The sequence below is a fragment of the Callithrix jacchus genome, chromosome 3 (genome assembly GCF_049354715.1).
Source record: "Callithrix jacchus isolate 240 chromosome 3, calJac240_pri, whole genome shotgun sequence".
Taxonomy (NCBI): Eukaryota; Metazoa; Chordata; class Mammalia; order Primates; family Cebidae; genus Callithrix; species Callithrix jacchus.
The window spans coordinates 110,942,679-110,962,736 of NC_133504.1; the positions used below are offsets into that span (position 1 = coordinate 110,942,679).

At 35.3% G+C, this 20,058-nt stretch overlaps 1 protein-coding gene across 18 annotated transcripts in view; it reads right to left on the reverse strand.

The window, feature by feature from the left end:
* Positions 1 to 20,058, reverse strand: part of PTPN13 (protein tyrosine phosphatase non-receptor type 13) — a 215,805-nt gene that overhangs the window by 171,197 nt on the left and 24,550 nt on the right. For 13 of the 18 annotated variants that reach the window (XM_078366891.1, XM_035294556.3, XM_035294558.3 and 10 more), the window contains one exon: positions 920 to 1,039. In XM_078366891.1, the coding sequence (XP_078223017.1) occupies positions 920 to 1,034 (115 nt within the window). In that variant the 5' untranslated portion in view covers positions 1,035 to 1,039. Of the gene's footprint in view, positions 1 to 919; positions 1,040 to 19,534; positions 19,554 to 20,058 lie in introns of those variants that run through there. The other 5 variants (XM_035294553.3, XM_078366888.1, XM_078366887.1 and 2 more) reach the window with 2 other exon arrangements.

Below are 20,058 nucleotides of genomic sequence, written 5' to 3' on the forward strand. Positions count from 1 at the left end.
CCAAGTGACTTCCTCTACAGGAAAACACCAAAATACTTGTTGACCCTGTATTATTCTAATTTAGAGTAACAGGGATGCACATATTATTCTCTCCACCAAATTTTTTCCCTCCCTTTCACCTGGTTAACATTTTTGGGTCTTAGCAGAGGAGTGACTTATGTAAGAAAGCCTTCCTTTTCTGTACCATGACCAAATCAAATCTTCCCATTATGAGTTCTCAGAGAGTCTCTGAATACCTCTTTTTAGCCCTTGTCATGGCCGTGTTTTTCACATTTCTTCATACAGTACAAATGTGTGTACAAAAATACAGTTTTTTTTTTTGGAGATGGAGTCTCACTCTGTTGCCCAGGCTGGAGAGCGGTGGCATGATCTCGGCTAACCACAACCTCTGCCTCCCAGATTCAAGCGATTCTCCTGCCTCAGCCTCCCTAGTAGCTGGGATTATAGGCACTTGCCACTATGCCTGGATAATTTTTGTATTTTTAGTAGAGCTGGGGCTTCACCATGTTGGCCAAGCTAGTCTCAAATTCCTGGCCTCAGGTTATTCCCCCAACCTCAACCTCCCAAAGTGCTGGGACTACAGGTGTGAGCTACTGTGCTTGGCCCAAATATTTTATTAATAGCTATTTTCCATACTGAACTGTGAGCTCTAAACTGACAGGAAATGTTTTGGTTTCAATCTCCATTACACTTTTGCTGCCTGGTGCAATACTGGGCACACAGAAGAAGTTCAAATGAATGTAGATGATATCTAAGCCTTTTCAGCCCTAAAAGAGATAAGGAAAGTATTTCTTTCATATTCTGCCAAAGGCACAAGAATATTAAAACAAAAATCTGATCTCTAATCCTGTATCTGTTTTTTTAGCTACCCAATACCAAAACAACAACAGCAGCAGCAGCAGCAGCAGCGGCAGCTTACCTTTTCTGAATAATTCCTGGAGACTTTCAGCACTTTGATTTAATACAGCCCATATTTCTTCCTCCTGAAGTGGTCCACCCCGAACCTCCAGGGCCTCAGCTAGTGACACGTGCATATTACCTGGGAAACAAAAATAATAGATGGTCTATGTATCAGCAATTTAACTGTACTTGCAGTAGTAAAAGCTCTACATCAATGATGATAGACTATGAGCTCCCTGTCTACCTAATTTCTCAATATGGCTACCAATCTAAATATTCAACTCATAGAAGGTAAAGGAATTGGAGGGAAAAACCCTCAAAATAACCACTTGCCCTAGCCCAACACAGTCAACCTTAGAGACAGAACTGGAGAATGGGGGTGGTGACCACTTCATGGAAGAAGGCAGAGACCCCAGGGTACTAGGAGGTACCAAAATACAAATCATGAACCAAAGCAGTCAGACTGAACTAAAGGCCTTTCAGATTTCAGGTACAGCCTTCATTCTAACCATCTCAGATATAAAAGTAGAGAGAAATAGAGAGGAGACCCTACAGCCGTGGTAGAAGTTGGGAATAAGATGGAACATATTTCTTCCATTCTTCAGTTGATTTCTATTACCTCTAATACATATCCTATAACTGAAAATTTGCACTCAATGCAATTAAGTATTTCCAGACACAGTTTTGTTGGCAACTCACAATTTTCCCTGGGAAAGTCATTTTACCTTTAAACCTCCGTTTCCCTATTGTAACACAGGAATGACAGTAACAAAAAACATGTCATTTTAGGGTGGCTATGACAAGGGAAGTGGTTATGCTTGTGAACATGCTTTGAAATATGACTCTACAGAAGGTGAATTCATAAAAGATCAGAAAAGTGTCTGTGGTCAAATTTTCGTCAGGTCAATTTTTCCAACGGTGTTCAATTAAGTCAATGATATATTGATAAAACTTAAGATTTTCTATGGGGCTTAATAAACCTTTTTTTGTTGTTGTTGGAATGGGAAAATGTAACAAGTTAAAATCCTTCTATATAAATTTTCCTAAATTAACACAGCTTGAAAATTGTTCTTTAGAGTGATTTATAAGATTTCTACCCAGACAAAACCAATTTAAGCATAACGTATATAGTATATCTCTATTGGAAGGGAGAAGCAGATTTAGAAAAGAAGCTAAATAAGGAGTTTAAAAGTTATCCTATAAAAACATCTGTTTTAGATAAAAGTTGACTTTGTTTACTCAACAAGACAAGCTACTATTTTCTTTTAATTTGCATTGATGATACTTAATCCTGACTGAAAAAAGCAATTATAACTATAAATGAGGTCAGTATTGTCCTTTCACTTTCTTTTAAAAATGTTTACTAAAACATTTTATGCTCAGAGTCTGCCTCCAGGGTGTCTACTTATATGCACAATGTGATAGTTAAAAGGAAAATATAAGATACTGCTTTAAAAAAGCCAAAAGTGTTTTTGCTTAGGTTGTACAAGAAGCGTGATTATTTATTTAGATCCCCTGCCCACACCAAAGTCTCTAGGTTCTCATGAACTTTGTTATATAATAGCATATTTATTCAAGAGAACAAAGTAGAAGCTTCATTCCTTTCTAAAGATCTATGAGCTATTATCTTCTACATGACAAATATTAATAAACTGGAAGTTTCAACATAGGCATCAGATACTATTAGCAATCGGATACCAACATGACTTGTGAGAAAGACTACCCTGTAGCACATTTTCAAAGTAATATGTCTGAGAACCGGTTAGATAGCTCTAAAGCGTATACTCAGGGTATAAAGAGTAGAGAGAAGATTGCACAAGAAAGAGTTGTGTGCTGATTTTCATGTCTCCTCCAAAGTGGGAGGGATGTAGAAAGATGCCTTCCTTTCACCTTAAGCCAGTGAAAGAAGCTTCAGTGGGACCCCTGGGAGTCCTTGATATATGTTCTCTGGAGTTAGTGAGGGGCATAGCAGACAGTGCCTAATACACACTTTAGGAATCTAAGGGTGTTGCCTATTACTCTGAGGCAGCAACAAGATGTAGACAGGAGAGGGCACATAAGAGTGAGGAAGCATGACGTCTCAGGAGCCAGCTGTACTTCCATTGCTCAGGGTAGGAGAGAGGCCAGGAAGCAAGGCCACACAGAGGGCCAGTCTGGAGCTATATAAAATCCTACTAGAGGATTAAAATGTCATAAAATTTAGATAGTGGCAGTGGTTGCACAAAAATTCTAAAAATCACTAAAGATAACACTTTATAAGGGTGAAGGCTGGGCATAGTGGCTTATGCCTATAATCTCAGCAATTTGGGAGGCTGAGGCAGGAGGATTGTTTCAGGCCCGAAGTTCAAGACCAGCCTGGATAACACAGGGAGACCCTTGTCTCTACAAAAAGTAAAATTAGCTGGGCATGGTGGTGCCTGCTGTAGTCCTACTTATTGAGGAGGCTGAAAAGGGAGGCTTACTTGAGCCCAGGCATCTGAGGTTACAGTGAGCTATGATCATGCTTCTGTACTCCAGCCTGATTGACAGAGTGAGACTGTTTCTAAAAAACTAAAAAGAATTTTTCTGCAGGGTAGGTTTCATTGTATGTGAAGTATATCTCAAAAATGTGTTTAAAAAATTCTACCCTAAGTTCCACCTGAAGTAACCAGAGCACCACCAAGCTAAAGGAAGAAGGGAGGAGGGGAAAAGGAGAAAAGGGAAAGAGGAGGAGGAAGAGAAAGAAGAAGGATTAGAATTAGAATTATTTCTACTGTGGAATGTCCTGAATGAAAACAAGACTGAGGGCCAGAAAGGTTAGGCTGGCTGGTTGGAGGACAATATTTCTGGAGTGTTACAGGCAGTATAGTTCCAGTGAAGGTTTGCGAAGAACCCACAAAAGTACACACAAGAAAAAGGGCCAGCCTTAAACAGATATCAAGTTCAAAAACAGTAAAGCAATTTCACTACAGGACACAAGAACAACCAAAACTGTTTGCCTTGCTTTCTCTCTTTCTTCCCCCAGTTTAGATCCTGATGGGGTCAGACACAGCATCAACTTGCCAGTGGGAGAGGAGATAAGCAACAAAAAGAGAAGCTAATCACACTGTCTTCCATCTATAGGTAATCTGACCCAGGGAAGGGAAAAGTTTTAGCTCTGAATAGACATTGAAATGTTGATTAATATACTGACTAGGCACTTTTAATTAGGGAGTTGACATTGTATTTTAAACTTAAGTGACTCTAGTCATTATTATTACCAAAGGGCATGGAGGGAATTATGGACCTGGGTTTCTATATAGAGGCAGAACTTCCTCTGGTGAAAGAAGGAAGGAAGGGAGGGAGGGAAACAAAATAAGTTGCTTATGATGATATCTCATGTATACCATTGTAAAACCAATATGTTGGCTTTATATATACATATATATATACACACACATATGTGTATACATAGAGAGTGCAAGAGACAAACTAGGTTTTAAATCTTGATACTGTTTTTACTTACTTTTTAAAAAAAATTCGGTTTTAAAATATAATTATTCCCTATAAATAAAAAATGAAAAGGTAAAAAGCAACCTCTTACACATTTTTCAGCAATTATTTTTTCTAGTTATAAAGATTACTAATTATAACTCTGTTGCTTGATTGAATCAGGTATGAATTATATCAATCCTCTGTTAATTTTTATTTAAACTTTTCTTTGTATAGTCAATATAGGATCTTTTTGAACATTTGTGGTTAGAAATTCTTAGCATTCCAAAACATTTGTTTTTCAAAGTTAGCATCAAGCTATCAGAATAGATTTAATATTTTTAAATTAAAGTTCTTATCAGCTTTGCTAGATAAGAAATTAAAGATTTTTTTAAAACTGCCTTACTGTGATCACTCAATGTCAGAATTTAATGTAGTATTAAAGCAGCTTTCTATAAAACAAACAACAAAGCTATTGGTTCATAAATTGCCTACTAGCACCATCTTTCTCTCTTAGATATGTTTATTTACTGTTATAGAACCTCCGATAATTAGCTCCAAAGATAACAAGGGAATGAAGGAAATGCAGAAGCTGAAGAGGAATGCAAAAAAGAAAAAAGAAAGTGGAGGGGAAAAAGCTTGAGATCAACCAATAGATGAGGAAGAATTAGTTACAAAAAATTTTTAAAGCTTATTGCTTCAATTGTTTTCTTTAGACACAGTACTAGGTAACACGGGAATACTGCTATATGACAGGCATTATTTTACTATCACAAAGGTTATGTTTTTCAATGAACATAACCATATCATTTACTTTTATCCCCTTGAAAGTTATGTGCTACATGGTAACTAGAAAATTTGGGGGAAAAATTTCAAATAAGAAAAATTAATTCTATCACATAGCCAGAACCATTATTATGTTTTTGGCTAACACAGCTATTACTGACTGACCTTAAAACTGCCCACAGAAACAAAGCCACAAAGGGATTCTAACAGATGTCATTTTAATCCTGAAGGATTGTGGCACTCACAGGAAGCACATACGAGTGATTGAGAACAGAAAGAAAAAGTAAACAGATTAACTAAATCCAATCAAGTGATAAAATAACCTGTCTGGAGACAGATTAATTAGGAATGTTTAACTGGAATCTAAAGAAATAAGGCTTTTGGAACACACTGTTTCAAGAACAAAGCAGCTATAAAATAGAAGCTCTGTGTATGCCACTAGTTTTGAGCATGGATTCACTCAACATCCTGGCTTAGGACATCATTGGTCATGAAAAAACCACAGTGAGTTGAGAAGGCAACCCCAAAATTATAAGCATCTTTTCATCCAGGAAGATTCAGAATTAAGTATAGAAAAGTTTGAGATGCGAGCCCATATGTTAGTATTTTTAAAAATTAAAGAATCTGTACATATATAGTATCTTAGCTAAGAGAAATAGGTCAGTTAGAATAACAGATTAGCCTGGTGATTCCAAAATAGTGTAATGAGAAAATTAGTTGAGGCTCGTATTTTAAAACAAACAAAATGCCACTGGAATATCATAGGAGACTTTTAAAGGTTTGCTATACTTAAGTCTTACTATGTAAGTCTTCATTCATCAGAAGACTTATTTGGGTGGTTGGGAAGGTTTTTTTTCAGTCAGATACATGAAATACTTAAAAAGTTGCTTTTAATTGTATGAATGCAGTTTAAAGTGTTTATGGAATATGAACTGACTAGATTTGAAAACTGGATTATACACTCAATCAAAGGGTCTCTTAAAATTTTCTGCATGTTTAAATACAATCAAATAATTAAAGTGACATTAAAAGCTGAAGAACTATAGCCAGGTGCAGTGGTTTATGCCTGTAATCCCAGTACTTTGGGAAGCCAAGGTGGGAGGATCACTTGAGCCCAGGAGTTTAAGACCAGCCTGGGCTATACAGCAAGACCTCATCTCTTCAAGTAATAATAATTTTTTTAAAAATTAGCTGAATGTGGTGGTGCATGCCTGTAGTCCCAGCTACTTGGGAGGTTGTGATGGGAGGCTTGCTTGAGCCTGGGAGGTGGAAACTGCAGTGAGCTGTAGTGGCACCACTCCACTCTAGCCTGGCAAGAGCAAGACTGTCAAAAAAAAAAATCTTAAAACCTAGATTTTTAGAGTTTTTAATGTAATAAGAATATTCATTTAAAAATAATTTACAATAAACTTTTCTGTGCACAATAAGACCTTGAAGGGCATTAAAAAAATTAGGAGAAAATCATGGTGACTTTAGTTAGGCAATGTTTTTGTAGATATGACAAGAAATGCATGACTCAGAATAGAAAAAAATTGATAAATTGTAACTCATCAAAATTAAAAACCTTTGCTATATGAAAACAACTGTTAAAAAATGAATCACAAACTAAGAAAAAATACTGCAAATCACATAACTGATAAAGGATTTATATCCAGAATATATAATAATAAAACAATCCAGTTTTTTAGATTTGAATGGACCTTAAAGAAGATATATGGCTGGTAAATGAGCACATGAAACAATTCTCAACATCATTAGTTATTTTGGAAATAAAACAATGAGATATGGCTACATAGCTATGAGGATGTCTAAAATTAAAAAGATTAACCACAATGTGTCAACAAAGCATACTAAGTATTGACAAAAATGTAGAGAAACTGGAAGTCTCATACATCACTAGTGGGAATGTAAAATACTATGCTTTGGAAAACTGTTAATATAGTTTCTTAAAAAGTTAAATATGCACTTAACATATGACCTAGCTATTCCATTCCAAGCTTCTTACCCAAAAGAAATTAAAGCATATGTCCATACAAAGACCTGTACACATATACTCATAGCAGTTATATTTGTAATAGCTAAAAACTGGAAACAAGCAAATGTCTATCAACACGTGAATGCATAAAAAAATCTTAGTGTATCCTCACAAAGGAATACTAATCATCAATAAAAATGATTACTGATACATTTGACAACATAGATAAATTTGAAATAATTATGCTAAATGAAGAAAGCAAGACAGAAACAAGCGTACATGTTGTATGATTACATTTATACAAAATTATAAAAATGCAAACTAATTTACAGTTACAGAAAGCAGATCAGTGGTTGCCTACATATTGCCCTATGGAGAGGCGTGTGGGAAAGATTAAAAAGGGGCACTAGGAAATGTGGAAATGCTTGGAGAAGGTAAATATGTCCATTATTTTGATTGTGATGATGATCTCATAGGTGCATGCACATGTCAAAACTCAGCAAATTATATACATTAAATATGTACAGTTTATTATATGTCAAACATGCCTTAAAGCTGTTAAGAAGAGAAGAAAAAACCTAAACTCAACCAAAGCTGAAAAATCCATCCTTTTCTTTGTTCCACGAACCTGCCTGGATTTTTTTGTCAGAGGAAACTAAACCACAACTTCAAATAACACTTGCTTTTTAAGAAATAATAACAAATGTACATTTGTTTTTTAAAAGTTAACTTTTCCTATTTTTTTATTGTGGTAAAAATTACTTAATGTTAAATTTATGATTTTAACCATTTTTAAGTGTATAGTTCAGTAGTGTTAAATATATTCACATCATTACTGAACGGATCTCTGGAACTTTACATTGTGAAACTGAAACTCTATACCTGTTAAACACCAATTTCCCCTCTCTCCTCCTCATGCCCTTGGTAACTAACTTTGTCCTTTCTGTTTCTATGATATTGACTACTTTAGATATTTTATATGAGTAGAATCATTTGGTATTTATCCTTTTGTGACTAACTTATTTTGCTTCACATAATGTCCTCAAGGTTCATCCATGTTGTAGCACGTGACAGGATTTCCTTCTTTTTTAAGGCTTCAAACTATTTCACTGTATATGTATGTACCACATTTTCTGTATCCATTCATCTGTTTAGAATATTTGGGTTGTTTCTAGTTCTTGGCTATTATAAATAATGCTGTGATGAACATGGGTATGTAAATATCTCTTTGAGATCCTGCTTTGAATTCTTTTGGATATACAGTTGACCCTTGAATAATGCAGGGGTTAGGATAACTGACCCTCTGCACAGTTGAAAATCCACATATAACTTTTGACTCCCCCAAAATGTAAGGGTCAACTGTAAACCCAAAAGTGGAATTGCTAAATCATATAGTAATTCTATTTTTAATTTATTCGGAATATTGTTTTTCATAGTAGCTGTACCATTTTACATCCCCACCAACAATGCAAAAGTTTCCAATATCTTTGCACTCTCCCTAATAAAAGCACTATTAGAGCTGTAGACTAAGGGCTCATCTCCCTAATAAAAAATACATTAATATTTCTTTCCCTTAGGAGTAGTTATAGATCAGGTAGTAGAGAAAGACATATTATTGCCTAATATAGTTAGAAAAAACTAGGAAAGAATTGGGATTTTAAGAAGAAAAAGGGATAAAGCTCAGTGAAGTTTTAATTGGATGTTGCCAAAAGGTGGAAACAGCGTGTATCTAAATATTTTTGTCGCACTTGAAGCAATGTTTAGTATTTGTCAACTTTTCCATTATGCTTTCCTTGTGAAAGAAGATAAACTAAAATAAACACAAGTCTAAATTGCCTTTCTGGGCCTCTGGTTCATGTCAACTACTTATCTAAATAGAAATCATGTATGCCTATTCCCTCCTTTCATAGAAAAGCTTCAAACTCTAGAATTCTTCAGTCCCTCTCTGCATCATTTAAACTTAGGAGAAAAGTAAAACCAGGGAGAAAATCTCTAATTTCACATTTGTTCTTTCTCTTCACCAACTGGAAGGTACCAAGAGAAAACAATGTAATGGCAGAATTTTGATTCTGAGTATGGTCTTTCTACATCAACTTTCCTCCCTACTCACAGACTTATGTTAAGATCATTGCTTTAGGATACTGCTGATCTCCCTAAGATACGTAGACTTGAAGTCTACATAAGATATGTGTGTCTAATGGACAATGTGTCTAATGGACAGCAACCAAAGGAAACAAATATGGATAAAACACAAAAGATCAAGTAAAATTCGTATCTGTCCTTTATACTGTAAAAACTAAATTAGCGTGGTAAGCAGCATTCTGAGATTGCCCTCAAGATTCCTTTCATGTTGCAAACTGCCTATGTAGTAGGGTACATGGCAAGGACCAAAGGGTGGCCTCTAGGAGCCAAAGGTGGATCTTAGCCAACAACCAGAAAGAAAAAGGTCCTACAATCACAAGGACTGAATTCTACCAACAAGCCTTTAGACTTCAGGACCATGAGTCTGGGATAAAAAATTGAACATGTGTGGTACCAGACATTAAACACATATATACACACACAACTAAAAACATCTAGTAGGTGAGAAGATAAATAAATGATTACAATATATATTATATTAAATGTCATAATGGTTCAAAGTTCCATGGGATTCAAAAAAGGGAATTTAATTAGACCAGAAAGAAAGATTTTAGAAATGATTCTGAGGTTGGGATGAGGGAGGAGGTATACATAGGAGGTTATACTTAAGGCCTTCCAGGTAGAGGAAATAACCTATATTAAGACAGAGACAAGAAACAGTAGGAAGTGTTCAAATATTGTAGATTATCTAGAGAAGGGAAAAAGCAGACAAGAGATGATGCTAAGTGGTAAATACCAGTCAGACCATGAAAGTCTCAAGGTATAGGAGGAGGTAGGTAAGCAACAGGCAGAGTGACAAAGATTAAAACGTGATTATTACCTTTCCAATAATACTTAATCTGGTCTGCTGAAGTCAAAGGGAAAGAAGCATATGTAGAGATGGAGATAAGTTAGGTGGAGGACTTCTTGTCTCATGGCCTCATTCACTGGCTTAGTGAGGTAGTCCTCATGACATGCTTCATACACCTGCCCATTTTCTGATATATACCCTCAAAGAATGGCTTTCTTTCAGTGTGTATTCAGGAATCTGTAGCTCCCCAGGTAAGTCCCACACACAATAATGTTAAAGAACCATTGCATCTTTGGATAAAGCTTTTTCGAGTCAGGTTCTCACTATGTTAACCAGATTGGAATACAGTGGCTATTCACGGCATGATCATTGCACATTGCATCCTCAAACTCTTGGCCTTAAGCAATCCTCTCAAGTAGCTGCAACTATAGGCATGTCACTGTCCCCAGATTTTGGATAAAGCTTTTTTCCCCCTATGATTTGCACAGTGGCTTTGAACATGAGTGTATGTGTGTGTGCATAGGCACATGTGTATACTTAGGAGAAGAAAAAGCAAAAAACATAAGAATACTGAAATAATGGCTGAAGTGTTCTTTTTTTTTGAAAAAAAGAAAAGCGAGAAGGAAAGAAAAAAAGGAGTGAAGGAGAGGAAGAAAGAGGAAGAAAAAGAGGTAGAGAGAACGGGAATGTTGCTTTATTCTAAAAATGGGTTTTGAAAACCTCTTTTATGCCAATAATTATGCTTAATAATGGCCAATCCATATTTCATTTAAACCTATGAGTGGGTGCGATGTGGTACCAACAAGAATGTATATTTTATGTATTTAAAGTGGAGAGCTCTATAAATGTTTATTAAGTTTACTTGTTCCGAATCTGAGTTCAAGTCCTGGATATCCTTATTAATTTTCTGTCTCGTTGATCTATCTAACATTGATGTTGAAGTCTCTCACTATTATTGTGTGGGAGTCTAGGGAGTCTAAGTCTTTTTAAAGGTCATATGTATCTGGGTGTTAGAATCGTTAGCTCTTCTTGTTGCATTGATCCTTTCACCACTATATCTTTGTTGCTTTAAAATCTATTTTATCAGAGGCGAGAATGGCAACTCCTGCTTTTTATTTATTTATTTATTTTTGCTCTCCATTTGGTTGGTAAATCTTTCTCCATCCCTTTGGATAAAGCTTTAACCCTCAATTCCAATAACTCCTATGGTGTTAATCAATTCTAAGAGAAGCAATCAATGCCAGTCTTTCCTAATTACTCAGAGATCAGCTAAATACTTCCTTACTATGGTCATCCTTGATTTTAGCAAATGAACTATTCAACAAAGGGCTATTTTGAGTGGTGCCCTTTCAAGTCTACAAAACTAGGAAACTAAACAAAGCAAAGGGACTACTGGAGCTGCAGAGCTCAGGTACTATAGCATCAAATATCATCTTATAATGAGAGTACCAGTCCCTGGGTATTCTCTTTTTGGCTGTCCCTCCAGGCAGAGATCAGATTCTCAGCTTTTTCCTGGTTGTATTTGGCAACCAACAAATAAGAACAGGGAAGCCAAAGGTTTTCTTGGAGGATACTGCAGCAAGAGATTCGAGAGTTGTGGCAGGAGTTACTGTGGGGAAGGATCACAGGGTCTGGGCAGTATAAAAAAGAAAATAAAACCAGAAGAGAGTCAAATAGATTGGAAGAGAATGGGATGATCCACCAACTAGATTATTAATTCCTTCATTTATTTAAATATCTATTACAACTATTATGTGCTAGGCATTGATAGGTGCTAGGTTTTTATTCAATCAATTAACAAATATTTATTGAGTATTTACTATGAGCCAGACAATCTTTTAAGCACTGAGGAGACAGCAGTGAATAAACCAGATAAAAATAACAGGTCCTATGCAGAAGACAGAAAATGAATAAATAAGTACAACAACTAGAATATCATATGGTAATACATGTGATGGAAAAAAATAACTCAGGAAGAAGGTCTAGGGAATATCAGGAAAGTCAGAGAGTAGACATTTTAAAATAAAACAATCAAGGAAGGCCTCACTAAGAATTTGTCATTTGAGGAAAGATCTAAAGGAGGTGAGAGAGTGAGATGTCCATATATATAGTAAAGAACCTTCTGGGCAGAAAGTAAAGCATTTGGATCATAATCCCAAAAGACACAATCCTGAAAGTCATAATTCCAAATGTTAAAATCTCAAAAGATCAAAATCCCTAAAGTCTAAATTTCTGAAAAATCACAACCACAGGATGGTTGCATCATGTTAGGCAAAACTATTATCTCATTATTGTCTTCATTTGGAAATGAATTATGGTTTGAGGAGATGCATGAGTGCCAAGCTAACAAAAGGTATACATCTGGATTTAATTTTAGGTATCAGCTTGACTGGATTAAGGAATACCTATACACCTGATAAAGCATTATTTTGGGTGTGTCTGTGAGGGAGTTTCCAGAGATTAGCATGTGAGTCTGAGTGGACTGGGTGGAACAAAACTTTCCTCAATGTTGGCAGCCACCATCCAATTAGTCGGGGGCCTGGATAGGACACCCACAAAATGTGAACTGGTCTCTCTCTGAGAGCTGGAGCAAACTTTTCTTCCACTGCCTTGGACATCAGAACTGCAGACCTGCCCGTCTTTAGACTTCATGACTTATACCAGCAGACCCCCAGGACCAGAAGTTTTCAGCTTCTGAATGAGTTACACCATCAGTTTCCTTAGTTCTCAACATACAAACATTGAGACATTGAGCTCCCAAACTGGTAGCTGTGGAACAGTTGGGAAGTGATCAGATTGTGGAAGTATCTTCAAGGAAGGGCCAAAAGTATTTGCTGATATTGATGCTCTTTGCCCTAAGAAATTGACAGGAGGGAGTTACCATTAACTATGACAGAGAAGACTGCGACAGGAGTTAGTTTGAAGGGAAAGTTTCAGAGTTTGATTTTGTATGTTATGTTTGCAATGCTGATTAGACATTCAAGTGAAGATGCTAAGTAGATAACTGAATATATGGGGTGGACATAAACATTTAGATATAGTCAGCATATAGATTGTATTTTAAAGCCCTGCAATTTCATGATCAATGTACTAAAGTAGTACACACAGACAGAAGAGACATCCAAGGACAGAGAGATGAAGACTAACAAGAAAAGGAGACTAAGTGACTTTACACCAAACCCACTTCTTCTAGAGAGCCCTGATTATCTAAGAATAGGTTTGGCTTTTAAATTCTATTTGTTGAAATGAGGATCCAAACAAGGTTCATACACTGTATATCCCTTTTAATCTAAAACAGTAAATCCTTCGTTATTGGTTATATTTTTAAAGTTGAATCTTTTTCGTTTCATTTTAAGTCCTAGAGTCCCATTATCAGAAACAAATGGGGTAAATTCACAGCAAATAGGTAAGGTTTTACTAGGCTTCATTAACCCACATTAGAAAGGGCTTTATGTACTTAATTATTACCAAAGATGGCTGCATAAGCTTATATCCTGTAATTACGTTTATCAAAACTATCGTATGTTTTTTTTAAGAATTAGCCTCTGTTAAATTAGCAGAAAAATCTAAGCTACAGTAAATGATAAAAAGCGAAATTTATAATTAATGTTCATACTGATTCATAGAGCATAAAGTAAGGGCAATAACCTTATTCTCCATACTCTATCAGTGTGAAGATAAATTTAATAGAATTTTATTAATTTTTGTGGTAATTACTCAATGTGGAATTCAGAAGGAAGAAAATAAAATGATCAAATGAAGGGGTTGCAATGATAAATGACCTTTTGGAGACACAAAGCAGAGACGTTTTATGAAAGAATAATGTTTATTTAAGGTTCTGTCTGTTATGGATTCTATTCTAAACAATGAACTACAGATCTTATTAAAGTCATTAAAACTCTACTAAGGACAGAAGCCTACACATTTGATATTGATTATTGGGTTATTGCTACTGTTAGGAAGGAGGATGAGGAGGAGAGAGGGAGGAAAAGGAAGAGAAAAAGAAGAAAATGACTGAAAAAAAAGAAAGAAAAATATGTTAGCCTCACTTTATCTCTTATGCATACTCTTATTTATACATGGGTTCCCCACTACTAATGAGAAACTCTGGACCAGCTGTGTTAAAAAAAAAAAAAAGTCATGCAGTGCTTATACTGTATATTCTGAAACATTCCCAGCAAAGGTCTGGGCCAACAGTTAGTAATCTAACACATCAACATTTCTGCAGTAAGCCTATGAATATTTATGCTAAGTGGGATAAATAAAAACTGTAAATAGCTTCATGTCAGTTCAGTCAGGTTTTGCCACCAAAAATCTCAAGTAAATTTTTGGATTCATATGAGTTACAAAAAACATTTTTGCTCTTTCAGACATTTTTGGATTTTGAAATAGCAAATAAGAGATTGTGAATATCTATCTAAGGAGACTGGTTAACTATATAAGAAAGTCTATTATCTTTGAGAGCATTTTGCCATAATTCTAGGAACTTGAGAGTAGAACTCTCATACCAAATTTATATGGTAAAGTCTAAATGTACAAGGGCTAAATTTTTAAATGGAGATAAAAAAATTTTAAATATGCATTGCTTATTGCAAATACAACAGATTTTGATCCATCAATTGTTAAAGTGATCACACCTACAACAAAGGATTTTTGTCTACATTCACAGCCTGCTGTGTGATCCCCAATGTGTACCCCGGCCCAGGCTTTGTGTGCCTTCTAAGTGTAGAGAAGTCATTAAGCCAGTGAGAAACTGGAAGTACAAGATCCAAATAGAGGTAATATGTGTCCTACATGATAGAGAGTTAAGTGATAAATCTGTTTTAGGGAGAAACGGGTGCTTCAAGAGAAAAAGAGCAGAGTGAGTCTTCTTGCGACAACAGATACCTAAACAAAAAGATAATAAAAATCTTTAGCTACGTCTATTAGTTGTAAACACTCGGCTAATTACAGAGAAATAGAGCTGGAGTAATAGTTATTTGACATTTATTTCTAAAATCACTTCTGTAATTCCCAGAGGTAAAGCTAGCTAGCCTGAAATATGACCTGTTAGAAAGAGATAATGATGCACTGAATTAGGGAAGAGCACTTGGTAGAAAAACATAAATAAGTACATTTTGTGATATAATTTGAAAATTAAATTTAATTGCAGTGTAGTATTTATGTTTCATTATATCAGTAATGTTGGCTATTTAGACATGATGCTCTAGGTCATGAAACTTGGAGAAAGAGGTCCTAGAATGTTCTTGCTCTCTTCCTCTTTACAGTTAACCCATATGTGTACTGCATTAATGAACCATCTTGCTAAGACACTGACTTTCTCTTAAGAATAAAATTTCTGCAGGTGCAGTGGCTCACACCTGTAATCCCAGCACTTTGAGGACGCCAGGGTGGACAGACTGCTCGAGCTCAGGAGTTTGAGTACAGCCTGGACGACATGGTGAAACCCTATCTCTACAAAAAAATACAAAAATTAGCCAGCCATGGTGGTGTGTGCCTGAGGTCCCAGCTATTTGGGAGGCTATGGTGATAGGATTACTTGAGCTGGGGAAGTCAAGGCTGCAGTGAACTGGGAGTGTGTCACTGCACTCCAGCCTGGGCAACAGAGTGAGATCTTGTCTCAAAAATAATAAAAATTAATAATAAAATTTCTTTAAGATGTATTTCTTCCTTTTACAATCTTACGATTCCCAAATGCCCTTACTTAATATTTTTTTAAATGTCTCATTTTTACATTTGAATTTATTTATTTAAAAAGGAAATCTTAAAACAACATTATGTCCTTAAATGGAAAACCAGTAACATGTTCCATAACTGAAAGGTAAGCACAAAAGTCACTATCAATATGAAACATGAGAACACAATGATGTTATTAAATACAAGCCACAAGAGTGTGGCCTGCCTGTGCAGCAACACTCCAAGCTTGGGACATGTCTCTATTCATTAAAAAGGGAGATTAGAAAGTCAAACAAACAAACTAGCACCAGACTGGGACTCTCTCCATGACCTCATCATGGAGACAAGTACTGGGGAAAAAAACAAAAGAAAAAGAAAGTAACATGCTTATTGCAGGATTTTATTTTCTGAAACGCAGCTGCGGAAATGACCTCTCTTACCATAATACGACTCTTAAAGAAGCTCCACCTTAACCCAGATGTAATAATCAGAGATGTTAGAGAAAACATTTAGAAATACAGAAATGTGTTATGGTGATAGGAGTTAAAATTTGGACTCTTCCCTCCTCCACCCCCTTTTTCACTTCTAGAAAGGCCTCAAGATTTGGAAAGATTCAGTATAAAATCTCATGTCACTGCTTAGATATAAAAATTAGATTTTTAAAAAACTGAAATGTGTAAAATATTTCAAAGTGGAATCTGGTAATATCAAAATCATTTTTAGAATGGAGCAATTTTAGTAGAATTTTTGATAATTTCTGAATATTAAGTTGAAATTGTAATTACTGGAATATACGTAGATTTATTATGTTTCATCTGTGATTTGAGAAAATATTTGGGTTTACTCTTCCATTTATTTTCTCTAGGATCAAACCTTTTTCTACTCCTGATTAATGCACCTAACCTTCTGAACACCATAGCTTAGCCTAGCCTAACATGCTCAGAACACTTACATTAGCCTATAGTTATATAGAACACAAAGCTTCTTTTATAATAAAGTGTTAAATATCTCAGGTAATTTATTGAATACAGTACACTATAGGGTACCACTGTCTGCTGTTTACCCCCGTGATTGTGTGGCTGACTGGGAGCTGTGGCTCTCTGCCACTGATTGGCATTGTGAGAGAGTGTCCTACTGAATATCAGTATCCCAAGAAAAGATCAAAATTCAAAATTCCAAGTACTGTTTCAGCTCAATGCTTGTTGTTTTCACACCATCATAAAGTAAAAAAATCATCAAGTTGACCCCTTGTAAGTCGTGGACTGTAGACATGTAACTTGAAATCTGGTCAGTGTAGCAGACAGACTGAATTTTTAATTTTTATTTAATTTTAATTAATGTAAATTTTAATGGCCACATGAGACTTGTGGCTACCATACTAGATAGTAAAGCCCTAGAAAATGATGACAATAGGGTTATAACAGGTCGCTTTGCTTCCTCTCTTGTCTCTCTGTAATCTATTCTCACTAGTGACTCTTTTCAATTAGGTCTAATCACGTAATTCCAATGCTTCGTGGCTTCCCATCACACTTAGAATAAAAATTTAAATTCCTACTCAAGCTCATAGCTCCCTACAGGATTTTTTCCTCAGACTATTTCATCTTAACTATTCACTCTCTCCTCTTCAGTTGACACACTCAACTCCAGTCTTGGTGACTCTTAATTAAGCCCTTGTGTTTGTCTAGAACACTCCTGTATTAGGTGGTTCTTGCATTGCTATAAAGAAATATCTGAGGTTAGGTAATTCATAAATAAAAGGGGTTTAATTGGCTAAAGGTTCTGTAGGCTTTATAGAAAGCATGGTGTTGGGAGCTTCTAGGGAGATCTCAGGAAGCTTAGAATGAGAAGAGGGAGTAGGCACATCACATGGTGAAAGCAGGAGCAAGGGAGAGAAAGAGTGGCTGGGGAGGTGTCACATATTTTTAAACAACCTGATCTCATATGAACTCAGAGCAACAGCTCACTTATTACCAAGGGGATGACCCAAGCCATTCATGAGAAATCTGCCCACCCACCCCCACATTGCCCCATGATTTAAATACCTCCCAACCAAGCCCCACCTCCAACATTGGGGAGTACATGTCAAGATGAGATTTGGGCAGGGAAAAATATCCAAACTATATCAACTCCTGTCTCAAATATTCACATGTCTGAGCTGCCTCACTTCATTCAGGTCATTAATCAATTGTTAACTCATCTCTATGAGGTAGCGTATCTGTGAGGCCTTCCTCGACCACCTCAATCTAAAATACCAGCATCATCCACTCCCTCACTCTCTCATACCATTATCCAATTACATGACACTTCATGTAATTTACAATACTTGATATTACAGAATTAATCTTTGTTGAATGTATTTCACAACAAAATGTAAAACTCATAAGGACAGAGATTCTGTCTCTTTTGTTAACTGGTGTATCCACAAATGTCTTGAACAACTTCCAGTACACAACAGATTCTCAACAAATATTTATTAAATGACAATAAACTCAAATCTCATTTACCCTCTCTCAGTCTTACAGGCACATAACAAATATTTATTCAGTGCTCATTATTTACAAGGCACTGCATCAGACAATGTAGGGAATTCAAACTGAAAGTAGCTTAGATCCTGTAAATCAGATTGCTGCTGGAATAATCCTTAAAGTTCTTTAAATCCTAAGTTTTGAGCCTATGACTTGGAAATAGCTGGAACTGTTTCTCTTAGAGAAGAGAGTAGGAGATATGATGTCTATCTTACAATGTTAAAACATTTGCCATCTGGAAGAAGTAGTCTTTTTATGGGATTTCTAACAGAATGCAGAACTGAGGCCAGTGAGTTAAAATTGGGTAGTTTTCAGTATTGTATATGTACCTTCTAATAATATAGAAAAACTCTTGAGATAATGTCCTTAAGTGGTTACGCAGAGGGAAATAACCATCTGGAGAAGATGTCATAGAGATTTTCCTGTATTAGTTGAAGACTGAGGTGGCCTGAGAGTACCTCTAACATGTTTTCCAAGTCTAACAGTATATTCTGTGTAAAATGCTATAATGAATTCAAATTAATATATGTTATTTTCTAACAAGTTGCTTCCTGCTTATTATAAGTAATAAATTTCGAGGTTGACAGACAGTGGGGAATGAAAATGAGGATCAAAACAGAGTTAACACACAAATATTCTACTGAATAATTAAGAACACTATGTACTATGCTTGTAGAAATACACTCATAGAAATATCAGATTGAACCATATGAAACTAACAATATTTGACCGTTTTTATGGTTCAACTTAAACATGACTTGTCAGGTTTTATTAGCATAGTCACTATGTAATTTCTGTATTTGCATTTTTAGAAAGTCATTCTTAAAAATATTTGTTTAACAGAAAACAAAATTATTTCAATAGCATATGTCTTCTAAAATTTCACTTGGACTAACAAAACATGATAAATTCTTAGTTCCAATCAGTAGACCGTGAGTCACTCTTAAAACCTATAACTAATAGGTCCATTAATTCCTAGGAACTCAAAAAATCTGCTAAAAACAAATTGTGTACTATAATATATGCTAGGACTAGACAGGTAGTTCAGTGGCAGATTCAAACTTGTCAGTTAATAATCAGAATCTGGATGACAATCCCTTAGTTCAATTAGTAATTACATCTTAGGCAATCAGTACAATTATAACACAACCAGGTTTTTTCCTTAATTCAAAAACCAAGTACAGTTTTTAGCTCTGAGGTTTATGAAGGGCATTTCAGCTTTCTTAAACCTAATTCTACATCTTAGCAGTCTAATGTTAGAGGTCATTTCCAAAATCAATAATATCTTACTGGAATTGGTAGCATTCCTTTAGTATTGAGATTTTTGAGGAGTAAGCTTTATATTTTGCATTATAAGATTGTTTTTTAATCCATGGCAAGACAACATCATCTTCATATCAGGAAATATATCTTGATGGTTTTGTTTCACTGTAAAAATCCATTTACATTTATCTGATAATTCCAACTGGTTTTTGGCATGAATTGGCTATTTGTTTAATTGACCATGTCAAAAGTATTCTGTCAGAAGTAAAGAAAATTTTAAAAAGTCAAACCAAGAAATAACAGCTTTACTGAGAAATGGTTAAACTTCTCATATTAAAAAAAAAAAAATTATCATTTTTGAAGAATAGTATCTTATCAGTTTGTAAAATCAACCATACAATAGTGTTGACAAAATCTCTTGTATGAAAATAAAATTGCAATATTATAGTTTTAGTGAAAACAATTTACTTAAACTAATAAATCAAAGTAATTTAGAGTGGGGTTATTTTGTTCTGTTTAAGAACGAGGGTAATTTGGGGTTGTTTTTATGT